The 13096-nt window shown below is 56.9% G+C and overlaps 1 protein-coding gene across 1 annotated transcript in view; it reads left to right on the top strand.

Annotated features, from left to right (window-relative positions):
- The first annotated feature begins 506 nt into the window (after positions 1-506).
- Positions 507-13096, top strand: part of LOC133750771 (germ cell-specific gene 1-like protein) — a 60544-nt gene continuing 47954 nt past the window's right edge. The window contains exon 1 of the mRNA XM_062180440.1: positions 507-655. Coding sequence (XP_062036424.1) covers positions 571-655 — 85 coding nt within the window. The 5' untranslated portion in view covers positions 507-570. The remainder of the gene's footprint in view (positions 656-13096) is intronic.

The following is a 13096-nucleotide window of genomic DNA, read 5'->3' as shown; positions in this document are numbered from 1 at the left end:
CTGGCTGCTCCACTTCCAGTACCACTGAGGACAAGCAGGGATGAGATGGGACACCTGATACAGACAGCTTCACTGTGACTGGCTACCAGGAGAGCCCCACTGTCTCAGGTACCAGGTGCAGGGGAGAGCTGCCCCCAGGGCTCTCCGTGGGCATCTGTAGTTCCATCCCAGGCCACTAGGGCGGGGTAAAGTGGCTTCGAGACTACCAGAAAGAGCCCATCTGGAGAGCACAGTGTGCACGCTCTCTCTTGCCGCCTGGACCAGCACTGGGCACCCAGCAAGTGACTTCAGCGGGGGTTCCCGAGCCCTTCCCCGGGGATGCCGCGCGATGGCAATGGTCTCAGCCGGGAGACCTGGTGTCTGCTCTTGAGCCACCTGCAGCCTCCCACTGCCCCCCACGCTGGGGCTTGGGAGCACAGGACCCGGCGGGGTGGGGGTGATAGTGGCGGGGGTGGGGCAGTCTGGCAGGGGTCGGGCCTCACCTCTCAGCCTTCCCGTCCAGGGGTCCTGTGGCTGTCAGTGGTCTCCGAGGTGCTGTACATCCTCCTGCTGGTGGTCGGCTTCAGCCTCATGTGTCTCGAGCTCTTCCACTCCAGCAACGTCATCGACGGGCTCAAGCTGAACGCCTTCGCAGCCGTCTTCACGGTGCTCTCAGGTAAGGCGGAGCCTGGCCCACGGAGCAGGAGCAGGAGCTTGTAGGAGAGGGGAGGGCTGGGCTCAGGAGCCTCCGGCGGGGGATGCGGCTTTGGGCAAACCGCTTCTCTTCTCTGAATCCCACTTCTACCATTGGTACTGGTGCATTCAGGCGCATTGAGCACGTATCTGGTGAGATCTGCCGTGTGCTGGGCACCGTACCGAGTGCAGGGGGTATGGCGATGAAGACAGGTGGGCAGTTCTGGCCCTGGTGAAGCCTAGAGGTGGGCTCCTTCGAGATGTCTTTAGGAGGTCAAAGTCACTGGGCTTGGCGCTGGATGGTGTTTGTTGTATGGTAGAGAGAGAGAGAGCTGGGTGTGCAGAGTGGACACCCCATGTGGCCCTCCTGGGAGCCGAGCTGGGGAGGAGGCCACATCCCACTCTGCCTGAGCAGACCCGAGTAGGAAGTCAAATGATGAGGCCCCCTTGGGTGCTTTAGGGCCAGGCTGTGGTGGGGGTGGGGGACTGTGGACCAAGAATGGCATGGCTACCAACATCACACAACCCAGAGGCGTGGAGACCCAGAGGGCCTCCAAGACGGTGCCGCTGCATGGGGTGGCCCAGTGTCCAGAGTGATTTCTGCAGAGCTGAGCGAGAAAGGGTCACTGGGGGAATGTTCCAGAAGGCAGTCAAAGAGGCCTCCAAGCTCTGCAGAGGGACACAGCGCGACTTGGCTGGGGGAGACACTGTTCCTCAACAGCCACGTGTATATTGAATTTCTATAAATTTGATCCTGTTCATCACGCCTTGCAAGAACTCTGTGTAACCCAATGGGCATGCAGAGGCCTTGGGTAAGCGAAACCATCGTGGCTTAATTGAGGTCTGGGTATCTAACAGAGGGGTTCCCCAAGAAGCTGGCAGAACACACGCCATGGACCCCAACAAGGGAGGCCTGTCACTTCCAGGAGGTGAGAAACCGCCTCTCTCACGATGGAGAAGAGGAGAAACGTGCAACTGTTGGCAGAGTGCAGTATTGATTTTGGTGCCCGCTAACCCATCCCCAGCTACTCGGGGCCTGAGAGCCATTTTAGCCTTGTTTGCAACATCTTCGATTCGTTGCCTCAACGTGCATTTGTGGAAGGCCTGCTGGGCCCCGGCCACTGGGCTGGACTGGAGGGAGTCGAAGGAGGAGGCCCCAGTCCTTGCCCTAATGGAGTCTGCAGCCTTGGAGAGAGAGGGGCTTTGTCGAGGGGTTGGAACGTGGTGTGCTGACCCCTGTGCTCCAGGTTGGGGCAGGGCCCAGGGAGTAGGGACAGTGGGCAGGCCATGGGGATGGCAAGCTGTGAGCAGAGACCTGGAGGATCAGCAGGGTTGGCTTGGAGGGCGATTCGGGGAGGGAGCTGCACAGGTGAAGTTGTAGTGAGGAGGTGTGCTCTGGGGACTTCACCCAGGTCAGCATGGAGGGGCAGGGGCTGAGCATGTCTACAGGTGGGGCCACAGAGCTAGGGGTGGGTCTTGGTGCCTTGCAGAAGTTGTTAGATGGACAACAGGAGCCCTGGATGGCTCAAGGCAAGGGGTGACCGGGTCAAGGGTTTTGCATTTGTCTGTGGTCTCTCTCGGGTTCAGAGTGGAGAACAGATGGGATGGAGCAAGAGTGGAGGAGGGGAAGGCTGGCCAGGAGGTCACCATGGTGATCAGATGAGAAACAATGAGCCCACCCCCACCTCCCAGGAGTAGCAGTGGGGATGGGAGAACACAAGAGATGAAGTCAGCGAGACTTGCCCTGGGTTAGGAGGGTGGGGGGGGGGGGAGGTGAGGGAGTGGTTAGGGTAAGCAGAGGGCTGAGGTCCAGGGGTCCCAGCTTGGAGTGCTTGGAATTCAGGGAGTCTGCGACCCTGGACGGGAGGAGGTGCGCATCTTTGTTTCACTAACTTGTAACTGTCAGTCATGGTGTTCTGGGGGCAGGACCCATGACAGGAGCATTGTGGTTGTTGCAAGGGTCTGGAAGGGCACTCCTTCCAGAGTGTAACACCCACCAGAGCTTCCACGGAGTCTCCCAGCCACACCTTAATGGAGCAGCGCTTTCGTCCCTGTACAGCCGATTTGAGTATTTTGTTGTGTTTCAGTAACTGCTTTCTATCATCTTATATAGTAGTAGTTGAGCATCTCTGCTACAAAAATCTGAAATTCCCCCAAATCCAGAGTCTTTGCATGCTGACATAAGGCCACAGGTGGAGAATTCCACACCTGAACCCTTGGGGGGGGGGGGGCGCACCACAGTCAAAACACAGGTATGGCCGGCGCCGTGGCTCAACAGGCTAATCCTCTGCCTTGCGGCACTGGCACGCCAGGTTCTAGTCCCAGTCGGGGCGCCGGATTCTATCCCAGTTGCCCCTCTTCCAGGCCAGCTCTCTGCTATGGCCCGGGAAGGCAGTGGAGGATGGCCCAGGTCCTTGGGCCCTGCACCTGCATGGGAGACCAGGAGGAAGCACCTGGCTCCTCGCTTCAGATCAGCGCGATGCGCCGGCCGCAGCGGCCATTGGAGGGTGAACCAACGGCAAAAAGGAAGACCTTTCTGTCTCTCTCTCTCACTATCCACTCTGCCTGTCAAAAGAAAAAAATAAATAAATAAATAAAACACAGCTGCACTAAAAACATTGCATAAAATATCCTTCAGGCTCTGTGTAGAAAATATGTGTGTAACGTCAATGAATTCCATGTTTACGCTTGGGTTGCACCCCCAAGATACCTCATTACGGATATGCAAATATTCCAAAAAGCCACACCCCAAACCTGAAATCCCAAGCATTTTGCATAAGGGATGCTCACCCTGTTCTGAGAAGATGCCTGTAAGTCCGACAGGCCAGAGGCCCTGATGTGGGGGTGGGAAGTAAGCCCAGGTGACCACCTACCCACCACAGGATGGACTCAGAAACACCAAGGAAGCAGAAAGCAAGCTGTTTACTGCGCCCGCTCTTGAGAGTGGCGAGTGGCTGGTGGAAGCAGGCACCGCCCCCCGAGAGTCAGCAGCTCTCGTGCCTGTTACGCCGGGACCCCTTCCTCCAGTTCCTCACGCCCTGCCCATGCCCCTGTAGCCATGCAGGTGGCCCCAGCCTTCCCCCCAAGGAAAGCACCCCAGGGAATCGCTTCTGCCCCATGCCAGGTGGGGCCGCCCAGGCTGAGAACACAGAGCAGTAAAACCGTGGGAGGAATTGCAGCCAACGCTTTGTCCTGGAGAAGAGGGAGGAGGGGAAGGAGCAGTGGCGGGAAGAAGGAGAACCCGGTCCCTTAGCACCTGCAGTCTAGACGACAGCGAGGCGCCGTCCCTCAGGTCCCTTTCCGGAGAGGTGCCCGTCGGCTCTGACGCTGCCCCACCCCACTCCGCCAGGCCACCTGGCTGACCACTCTGCCTCACGTCTGGATTCTGTCTTGCACGAAGACAACAACCTATTCTGCCCATCTCCCCTGAGCGAGCTCATCACTTGAACCACTTTGTTGTTGTTTTTGCTTTTTTTTTTTTTAACTTAGCCTCCCCCCCCCCCCCCACCATTGCAGCTGGGAACTAGGCCCTGGCATCACGGCTACACTTGGGCTAAGCCAAGTGCTTATGAAAAGACACCACTGGTTCACTTCTCACAGGGGTGGGCCCTGGGACAGGTCGAACAGAGGCCTCATCAGATGGGGAAATTAGAAGAGGCAGAGGGATGATGGGCTGGGTTTCAATGCTCTATGCAGCATCCTGGCTCCTGTCCCACAACCAGGGCTTCCTCTGTTCTCCTTCTCTTTCCCTTCACCCAACAACAAAGAGTCCCCTGCATTAACCCAGGCACCCAGCCCACCCCCTGCACCTGCCGACCCTGGTCACAAAGCAGAAGCTGCTTGTCAGTCCAGGGCAGCCCTCTCCAGTTTAGAAAGCAGGTGTGGCACATGGGCTAGGTCAGTAGCTCCTCCCTCTCCCTCCTGGGAAGACCTTGTCTCTTTAAGTGCAGGCAGACAAAGAATCCAGGACCCAAGAGGTTAATGGCCATGGCCAGGGTCACACAGCCCGGGGAGTGTGGGACTGGGATAAAAGGTGCCTCCAGGCCGGCGCCGCAGCTCACTAGGCTAATCCTCCGCCTTGCAGCGCCGGCACACCGGGTTCTAGTCCTGGTCGGGGCACCGATCCTGTCCCAGTTGCCCCTCTTCCAGGCCAGCTCTCTGCTGTGGCCAGGGAGTACAGTGGAGGATGGCCCAAGTCCTTGGGCCCTGCACCCCATGGGAGACCAGGAGAAGCACCTGGCTCCTGCCATCGGATCAGCGTGGTGCGCTGGCCACAGCGCGCCAGCCGCGGCGGCCATTGGAGGATGAACCAACGGCAAAAGGAAGACCTTTCTCTCTGTCTCTCTCTCTCACTGTCTACTCTGCCTGTAAAAAAAAAAAAAAAAAAAAAAAAAAAAAAAAAAAAAAAAAAAAAAAAAGGTGCCTCCAGCCAGCTTCAAAGGCCTGAGCTGTTTTCACAGAATCAGGCTATGGCAGCGTGTGCCCGGGCCCCAACCAGCCAACAGTCCCTGAGAAGTGCATAGTGCCCGGATGATGCCATAAGACCTGGGCGACAAGTGGCGGTGAGGAAGGACTTTTGCGTTTGTGCCCGGGAGAAGGTAGACCTGAGTGGTGTGATAGGAAGAGGTGAACATTGCAGCTGCTGCCGCAAGAGCCAGGGTTGGGAGAAAGGAGAGGCTGGATGGGGGAGCCCCTAAGAGCAGGAGGTGGAGTGGCCCCTGGCACGGGCAGTGCCAACACGCAGAGGCCAGCAAGTGAGCCCTCCTGGGCAGAGGCTGGGGTCTGCCGCCTGCTTGATGAGCCGAGGTCTGTGCCTTCGAGAGCTGAGGAGGAAGCAAAGCTTACGGATTAGGGAGTGGGATTGGGCCTGGCGGCTGAGATGCCCGCTGCCAGTACTGGAGCGCTTGGGTTTCAGTCCCAGCTCTGGCTCCCGACTCCAGCTTCCTGCCAGTGCCCACCCTGGGAGGCAGCAGCTGATGTCTCAGGGACCTCGGGTCCCTAGTACTTGAGCAGTGATAAGAGTTCACAATTAATTATCATAATTAACTAGTTACTATTAATCCTACTTGATTGACACGTAACAGACTTACTCCTGGGACCCAGTTTCAATCAGGCTCCTCTGAATGCCCTTTCTGACTCTCAACCTTGGGCTTGAGCTGTGTCGTTGGCTCACACAGGTCATTTGTAGCAAGAATCCTGCTGGGTCAGTTTAGCGAAAATGCCTCCCCCTGGATGGCTGCTCACATGCCTCATCTCTCGCGCTCCATACGTTATCACCCTTGGTCATGCATTTTAACCAGAATTCCCGATCCCGATGGCCAGTTCTCCCCTCCTTGCTCTGATGAACCCCTTGTAAGCTAAACAATACTGTACGTGGAGAGTGTACGGGGCAGACACTGCCCCCTGAGTGTCCCAGATCGGTCACACGGTGTGCTGTTGAGTGCTGGCTGTATACCTTTGTTACTGCAGTGCTTGCTGGGAGCCGCACCTGCTTCCAGTCCCTGCCCAGTCTCGTGCGAGAGCAGCCTACCCCTGTGTTGCCAGGCTGGGGAAAGATGGGAATTCAAGCCTGCGAGGTGCAGCTTCCATTGAATGCGTGTGGCTCTTGTAGCATCTTGTAGCTGCACTAAATGCCTGTCTCCCCATTTTACAGCTGAGGAAACTGAGGCACAGAACTAGTACATGGCAGTGATGGCTTCCAAGCCCCTGCGCTTTCCTAGGGGCCTGGTCTCATGTGGGTTATGCTGAGCACGCAGAGAGCTGTCTGCATGGTCCCCCTGGCTGGAGGCAGCCACAAGATGGAAGAGTGGGACCGGTAACATCAGTGGCCTTGGTCTTGTCACCCTGGATTGGGGTTCTTATGTCTAGTGCCCACAGAGACGTATAGGCAGCATAAACACCCTGATGCAACCCAACAGGTTCCCTGGGGACCGACAGACCCCCCCCCCCATCCCAACTGTATAGTTACCGCAGAGACACATGCACATGTTCGAGGAAAACCCAAGTCTGTTTTTTTTTAATTAATGGAAAACTATTTTTAATTTTAAAAAGTTAAAATAGCTTTAGGGAGGTCTAATTTACGCATAGTAAACAACACTCATTTAAAGCCTACAATTTGGTAGGTTTGGAAACCAACATCGTAATCTGATTTTAAGACATTTTCATCCCCTCCCCAAAGAAGCCCCGCCCACCAGCAGGCACCACGCTATCGTCCCCCCACCAAAGCAACTGCTGACCCACTGTCATCTCCAGGACATGCCTGCTCTACACAGATGGTGTCAGTGGACTCAAGTAACATACACTGTCTTGTGGGGCTTTCAAGGTTCATGTCCATGGGAGCAGATGCCCACGCCTCTCTCCTTTTTCATGCCTGAGTAATATTCCATCGTATGGGTAGCCCTCCTTTTTGTTGCCAGGTCATCGGTTGATGGGCCTTTGGCTTGTTGCCACCTTGTGGCCATTGTGTGTAGTGCTGCTGTGAACCTTCAGGTACCCGTGCTTTGTGTGGGCCTGCACTTTGCTTTCTCTTGGGTTTAAACCTAGAGGAAGAACAGCCGGATTGAATGGCAGCTGTCACTAACTCTTTAATTCCAAGTATGTCCAACATCACTCTGGAACCTCGGCTCCCTCTCGTGCCCCAGCCAAGAGAAAAATCCAATCTGTTTTTATCCTGAGTATTGGAAGATGACTCCCCCTACCCCACTCCCAGAGACTCCTGGCTTCTCAATAAAGGAAGGCGTTTTGAAAATGAAAGCCAACAAGGGAAGTCTTTGGCAGATGGGTTTTGCTCCCCCTTTCCTGCAAAACTTCGGGGGCGAGGAGGTCCGGAACCTTAAAGGGAAGGGGTGGGAATATAGCAGGGGGTAAAAAACAAACCAGTGAACATAACTTAACCTCAAAATATTATCTGGATGCACCTGCTAGCATACTGTCACCCTGTGCCCAGGTATCCTGGAGGGATTGGCTCCAGGGCCACTGCTGGGTACCAGACTCGGAGGGTGCTCAGGGCCTTGACATGGGGGTCTTCGCCCAGACCCTGCCCCTCCCATGTGTGGGACAAATGCGTTGTGAATGCCTTGTAAACCACGGTGCTCACAAGTCGTTTACAGAATCACGACGAGGAGCAGTGTCTGTCCATGTTCCATACAGAAGCGATTATTTTTTTTTTCCCCTTGGAGTGGTTTCCAGCCCCAGTTGGTTGGCTGTGGGGATGTGGAGCGGGCAGGCCTGGAGGGCTGATGGCTGTGATCAATTTGCACCTTACCCGTGGGCCCCACACTGCTTGTCATCGTGTATTCAGCCCTCGGCATGATACAAAGTCCCCGGCCCCTGGAGAATAGAGGGGAGTCTTTTCTCACTCCGCCTAATTTGACCTGTTGAAGCATCTGTTTGTGGAATGGAAAGCAAGCTCCTGGCCATGACTGTGACTGCACGGTGGGGCCTCTGCCTGTCTCCAAGGTCACCCTCCCCTCCTTGGCTGGCGCTCGGACCGCCAGGCTTCCTGGCTCCCTTCCTCAGTGCTGGGGCCTCGGTGCAGGTGACGCCTCCTGGGGACAGCGTCCCTCCCTCCCCACCGTCTTCTGGCCCCTTCTGCCCTGTCCTCCTCCCTGGCCTGATTGCTTCAGCAGAGCTCCTAGACCGTGGACTCGTCGCGCGAGGCATGCCGTGCGCTTTCGATGAGCTGGTGAAGGAACTTGAACCGCCATGGGTCCCTTCGGAACAGGGACAGCGAGGGATGCGTCGCCAGACGAACATTGCGGAGTTACTCACACACACCTAGAAGGTGGAGGTCAAGCTCGGCTCGTGGCTTCCTGGTGCAGTCAAGACCAGCTGTGCCCGGCCTGACACGACTGCTGCTCACAGTAAATTCATTTCTAGAAATTCTTGAAAAAGTGACATTTATTTATTTGAAAAACAGAGTGACACAGAGAGAGACCGTCCATCTGGTTCACTCTCCAAATGTCAGCAACAGGCAGGGCTGGGCCAGGCTGAAGCCAGGAGCCGGGAGCTCCATCCGGGTCTCCCACGTGGATGTAGGAGCCCAGACACTTGGGCCATCTTCTGCTGCTTTCCCAGGCACATCAGCAGGGAGCTGGATCGGAAGCAGAGGTGGAACTTGAACTCTTGTGCTCCGATATGGGATGTGGGTGTCCCAGGCAGACTTCGCCCGCTGCACCCTGCCTGCCCCAACCTTTCTTTGAGAACTGGAAGAAGCACCTAGCACAGCAAGTGCACTAGACAGTGCCGTGCGGGCTCGGTGCCACGGCCGAGTGCTATGTACGCTACCTAATGGAACAAACCGCTGGTTTGTCTATGCCAGCCTCACTGCCAGTCATGCCTTGGGTGGGGACTTTGTCACGCCAACCATGTCCCTAGCCACAGTCACTTCTCAGCTCCACGGAGCCTGCCGGGACCAGCATGGGGTCAAGGCTTGGCGTGGAGCAGAACATCCCCATGCAGTGCGTGAGTGCGTCGTCCCTGGGCGCCACGAGGTGGCCTCCAGTGCCCCAGGCCGGGTGCTCTCCACCGCGGCCCTGCTGACGTCTGGGTCTGCCCCCTTTTGGGGGGCTGTCCTGTGCCCTGTGTGATGTTCAGCAGCCTCCTTGGCCTCTGCCCGCCAGGGGCCAGCTGCGCCCCACCCAAGCCAGGGCGGCTCAAGGTTTTCATGGTCAGGGAAGGTGCCTCACCTAGGATAGCATGGGGTCAGGGCAGGAAAGGGGGCCTGGGACAACAGGCCGGGAAATGGGGGCTTCATCCTGGGTGGTGGGGGTGGGGTGCACTGAGAAACCCCCGAGGGCTTTACATGAGGGAGCAACAAGGTCAGGATGAGGTTCGGTGAGATCATGTCTAGGGTGCAGGGAAGGCCAGTGTGGGTGAGCCTGGCTGGAAGTTACCATACGTGGATCTGGCCACAAAGAGGTGGGGCCAGGGCCACAGAGCACCGTGTGCCTAGAACTGGCTGGGCCTGGGGACAGGCCCAAGGGGCAGGGAACAGTCCTAGAAGATGCAGAGGTGGGGACTGTGCTGGGGTCAGGAGCACAGTGGGAAGGTGGGAGGGGGGCTCCTGCTGGGGGTGGGGGTGGGGCCAGGCCCTCCGTTGGGAAGTACTTCCTGGGGGAGGGGGGCAGGGAGGAAAGAGAGAGGGACAGGGAAAGAGGCAGCAGGAGATGGGGAAGGCTTGGAGGCAGACTCACAGGCGAACGCGCACACATAGATCAGGAGAAAAAGACACACACACACACACACGTGCTTGCACACGTCAAGAGAAAGAGACAAAACGAGAGGGAGGGACAGAGACAGAGGCCCAGGGAGGGAGGAAGGAGGAGCAGGGAGACACAGAAGACAGCAGCAGACGGACCAACCTTTCCTTAGCTCGTGGCATGCACCAGACGCCTATCAAAGCCCAGGACACAGGGTCCCTGACTCCCCTGCACCCCCCTCCCCAACTCCTAGACCCCGGACTCCCTCCTTCTGCCACCTGCACTCACCCACAGCCTCACTCTCACCTACCTGGGGCAGTCCCAGAAGACCAGGGTGGGAGCTGGGGTCGCCCTAGGTCAGGAGCCCATCCAAGCGGGGGCCCTTGAGCTCTGGCAGGGCTGGGGGACCCTGAGCCTCACCCCCTCCCCTGCTGCCATGGCACCCCTCCCCACCCTCCTCCTTGCCTCCATCCCTATCCTCTCCCCTTCCCCGACCCCCGGGATGCAGGCTGATCTCTCTATGCCCAGCTCCAAGTTCACCTGCAAGGCCAGGGCAAACCTGCCTCTTCCCTCCTCCAGGCTCTCTCCAGGGCTTAGAGCACAGAAGCATGCAGGGGCCTAGGGGGAAACACAGATGACTGAGTGACATGGGGGTCTCAGGAGTTGCCAGCAAACAGGGAAGTGTGGGTGCTGGTGCAGGAGGGGCAGGCAGATTCGGCATCTGGTTAGGGCCTCCACGTGTGGAGGCAGCTGAGCAGCCCCTAAGGCCCGCCCCAAGGCCCCGCCCCCAAGGTCCGCCCCTAAGTCCTGCCCCAAGGCCCACCCCAAGGCCCCGCCCCCAAGGCCTGCCCTCAAGGCCCCGCCTCCTGGAGACAGCTGGCCAGGGATGAAGTTTCAGCAGAGGAGTTTGGGGAGGGCAGCCAGTGAGGACCCCGGGGGGCTGCTCAGGTGTCTGCTTTTCACGAGAGAAGCCCCAACTCCCGTGTTTTCAGGCACATCCTCCAGATTTTTTAATGTTGACCAAAAAACGCATCGTGTATTTTAACCATCTTTTAAAAAAAAAAGATTATTTATTTATTTATTTATTTGAAAGGCAGAGTTACAGAGAGGCAGAGGCAGAGAGAGAGAGAGAGAGAGAGAGAGAGAGAGAGAGGTCTTCCATCTGCTGGTTCACTCCCCAGATGGCCACAATGGCCAGACCTGGGCCATTCCGAAGCCAGTAGCCAGGAGCTTCTTCAGGGTCTCCCATGTGGGTGCAGGGTCCCAAAGACTTGGGCCATCTTCTACTGCTTTCCCAGTACACAGCAGAGAGCTGGATCGGAAGTAGAGCAGCCGGGACTCAAACCAGCATCCATATGGGATGCCAGCTCTGCAGGTGGTGGCTTTACCGGCTCCGCCACAGTGCCAGCCCCCTTTTATTTTTGTTTTACAGCTGTTGCCAACATCTGCAGGTTGGATTCAGCCCATGGACTGCCAGTTTTTGATCGTGGCTGCACATGTTTCTATTTTAGTGTTTGTCGTAATTGATTTTGCTTCACCATGAGTGTCGTTCTCCTCCTTAGCCCTTGGGGGGTAATGGCTGGGTCAGACCTGTGACCCTGTCCCCCAGACCTGCGACCCTGTCCCCCAGACCCACAACCTTGTTCCCCGTGACTGCGCCAGCACCTCCCAGACCGTGGAAGCGTCATATCCTTAGGTGAATGAATGAGCTGCATGTTGCAAGCGAGGGTGCTGTCTGCAGAGGGGTCTGAAGGTTCTAGAAGATTCCAGAAGCCATGACCTGTTGGCTGAAGGGCAGCCAGTGCATCTGCAGGAAGCAGGGCACTGTGTCCTGTTGCTGGCCCCCTGAGACCACCTGTGATTTAAATTCCACCACGTCCTTTGTGTGCTCCTCCTGGGAGCAGGGACCAAGGGGAGGATGTAGGCATTCAGGCTCCCTTACCCTGAACCTGGCCCCAGGCACAGGGCCAGGCAGAAATGGGACTCTGGGAACCTGGGGAAGAAGCCAGAATTTTAATAAGTGTAATAAAAATATGTAGTAAATCCCACCACGGTGGGAGGGGTGTTGGCGGCCCAGGCACTGATCCACCCAGAAGGCTGGACTCTGAGGGGCGTGGCCAGGAAGTGGCAGGTGCCTAGAGGTGTGGCCTCAGGAGGGTGAGGCAGCTGGAGCTGCTCAGGCTGAGGTCGAGGTAAGTGCCCTCTTCCTGGTGCGGCCAGCAGAGGGCAGCACAGGCGCAGGATGCAGTCCCAGAGGAGAGAGTTGTTTAGGGAACCAAGCAGAGAAATGGAAGCCCTGTGATGGGGGAGAAGCAAGGCTCTTGGGGTCTCTAATACACAGAGGCAAGGGCTTAGTGGACAGTCCAGCTCCCGTGTCTCCTCCAAGTTGGAGGGAACCAGGGACAGCTCATGGGGTGGTGCCCACTAGGCTGCATTGCCTGTGACAGATCCAGGCCCCACTTCCTCCTCCACCATTGCCAGTGCTCCAGACAACATCTTGGGTCCCCTCACTCATATTTTAGGGATAAGATAAAGAGGGCCCAGAGATTTGTCACTCAGCTGCAAGGGGAGCCGGGCCCAGGGCCACACGGTGCAGTGAGCATGTCTGTACCTGCCCGACCTCCCTGGAGGGGGAGCCTTAGAATGGGACTTGCTCCTTCCTGGTTGTTCTTACATCCCTAGAATCTGGCAGGGGTGGGGTCAGTTGCATCCCTTCCATCAAGTGAGGCGCTGTGTGGGGCCCAGGCATGGGTCATGGCTGCGTCGGTGGCTGTGTGCTTTTGTACAAGTTCTCCATCTTCCCCGAGTCGCAGTTCTCCTGACTTCAAAGTGGGATAATACTGATGCCTATCACAGAGGGGGTTGTGAGGGTTTAAGGCAGGGGTGGGGAACGTCTGGGCCACAGGCCATATGAGGCCCCCCAAAAAAATCATTTGGCCTGGCCCTGACAAGGTGCACTCAGGTTGGACTCGACATCTGATACATCTAAGGCAGGCTAATTTTTAAGCTGATAATTTTTTTTAAAGATTTATTTATTTTTTTGAAAGCCAGAGTTACAGCGAGGCAGAGAGAGAGAGAGAGAGGTCTTCCATCCACTTGTTCACTCCCCAGATGGCCACAATGGCAGAGCTGAGCCAATCAGAAGCCGAAGCCAGGAGCCTAGAGCATCCTCTGAGTCTCCCACGTGGGTGCAGCGTAAGCTGGTAATTTTGTATGGCCTCTGA

Source organism: Lepus europaeus, chromosome 21 (assembly GCF_033115175.1).
Source record: "Lepus europaeus isolate LE1 chromosome 21, mLepTim1.pri, whole genome shotgun sequence".
NCBI lineage: Eukaryota > Metazoa > Chordata > Mammalia > Lagomorpha > Leporidae > Lepus > Lepus europaeus.
The sequence above is the reverse complement of the archived record's forward strand: the minus strand, read 5'-3'. Positions and strand labels throughout refer to the sequence as shown.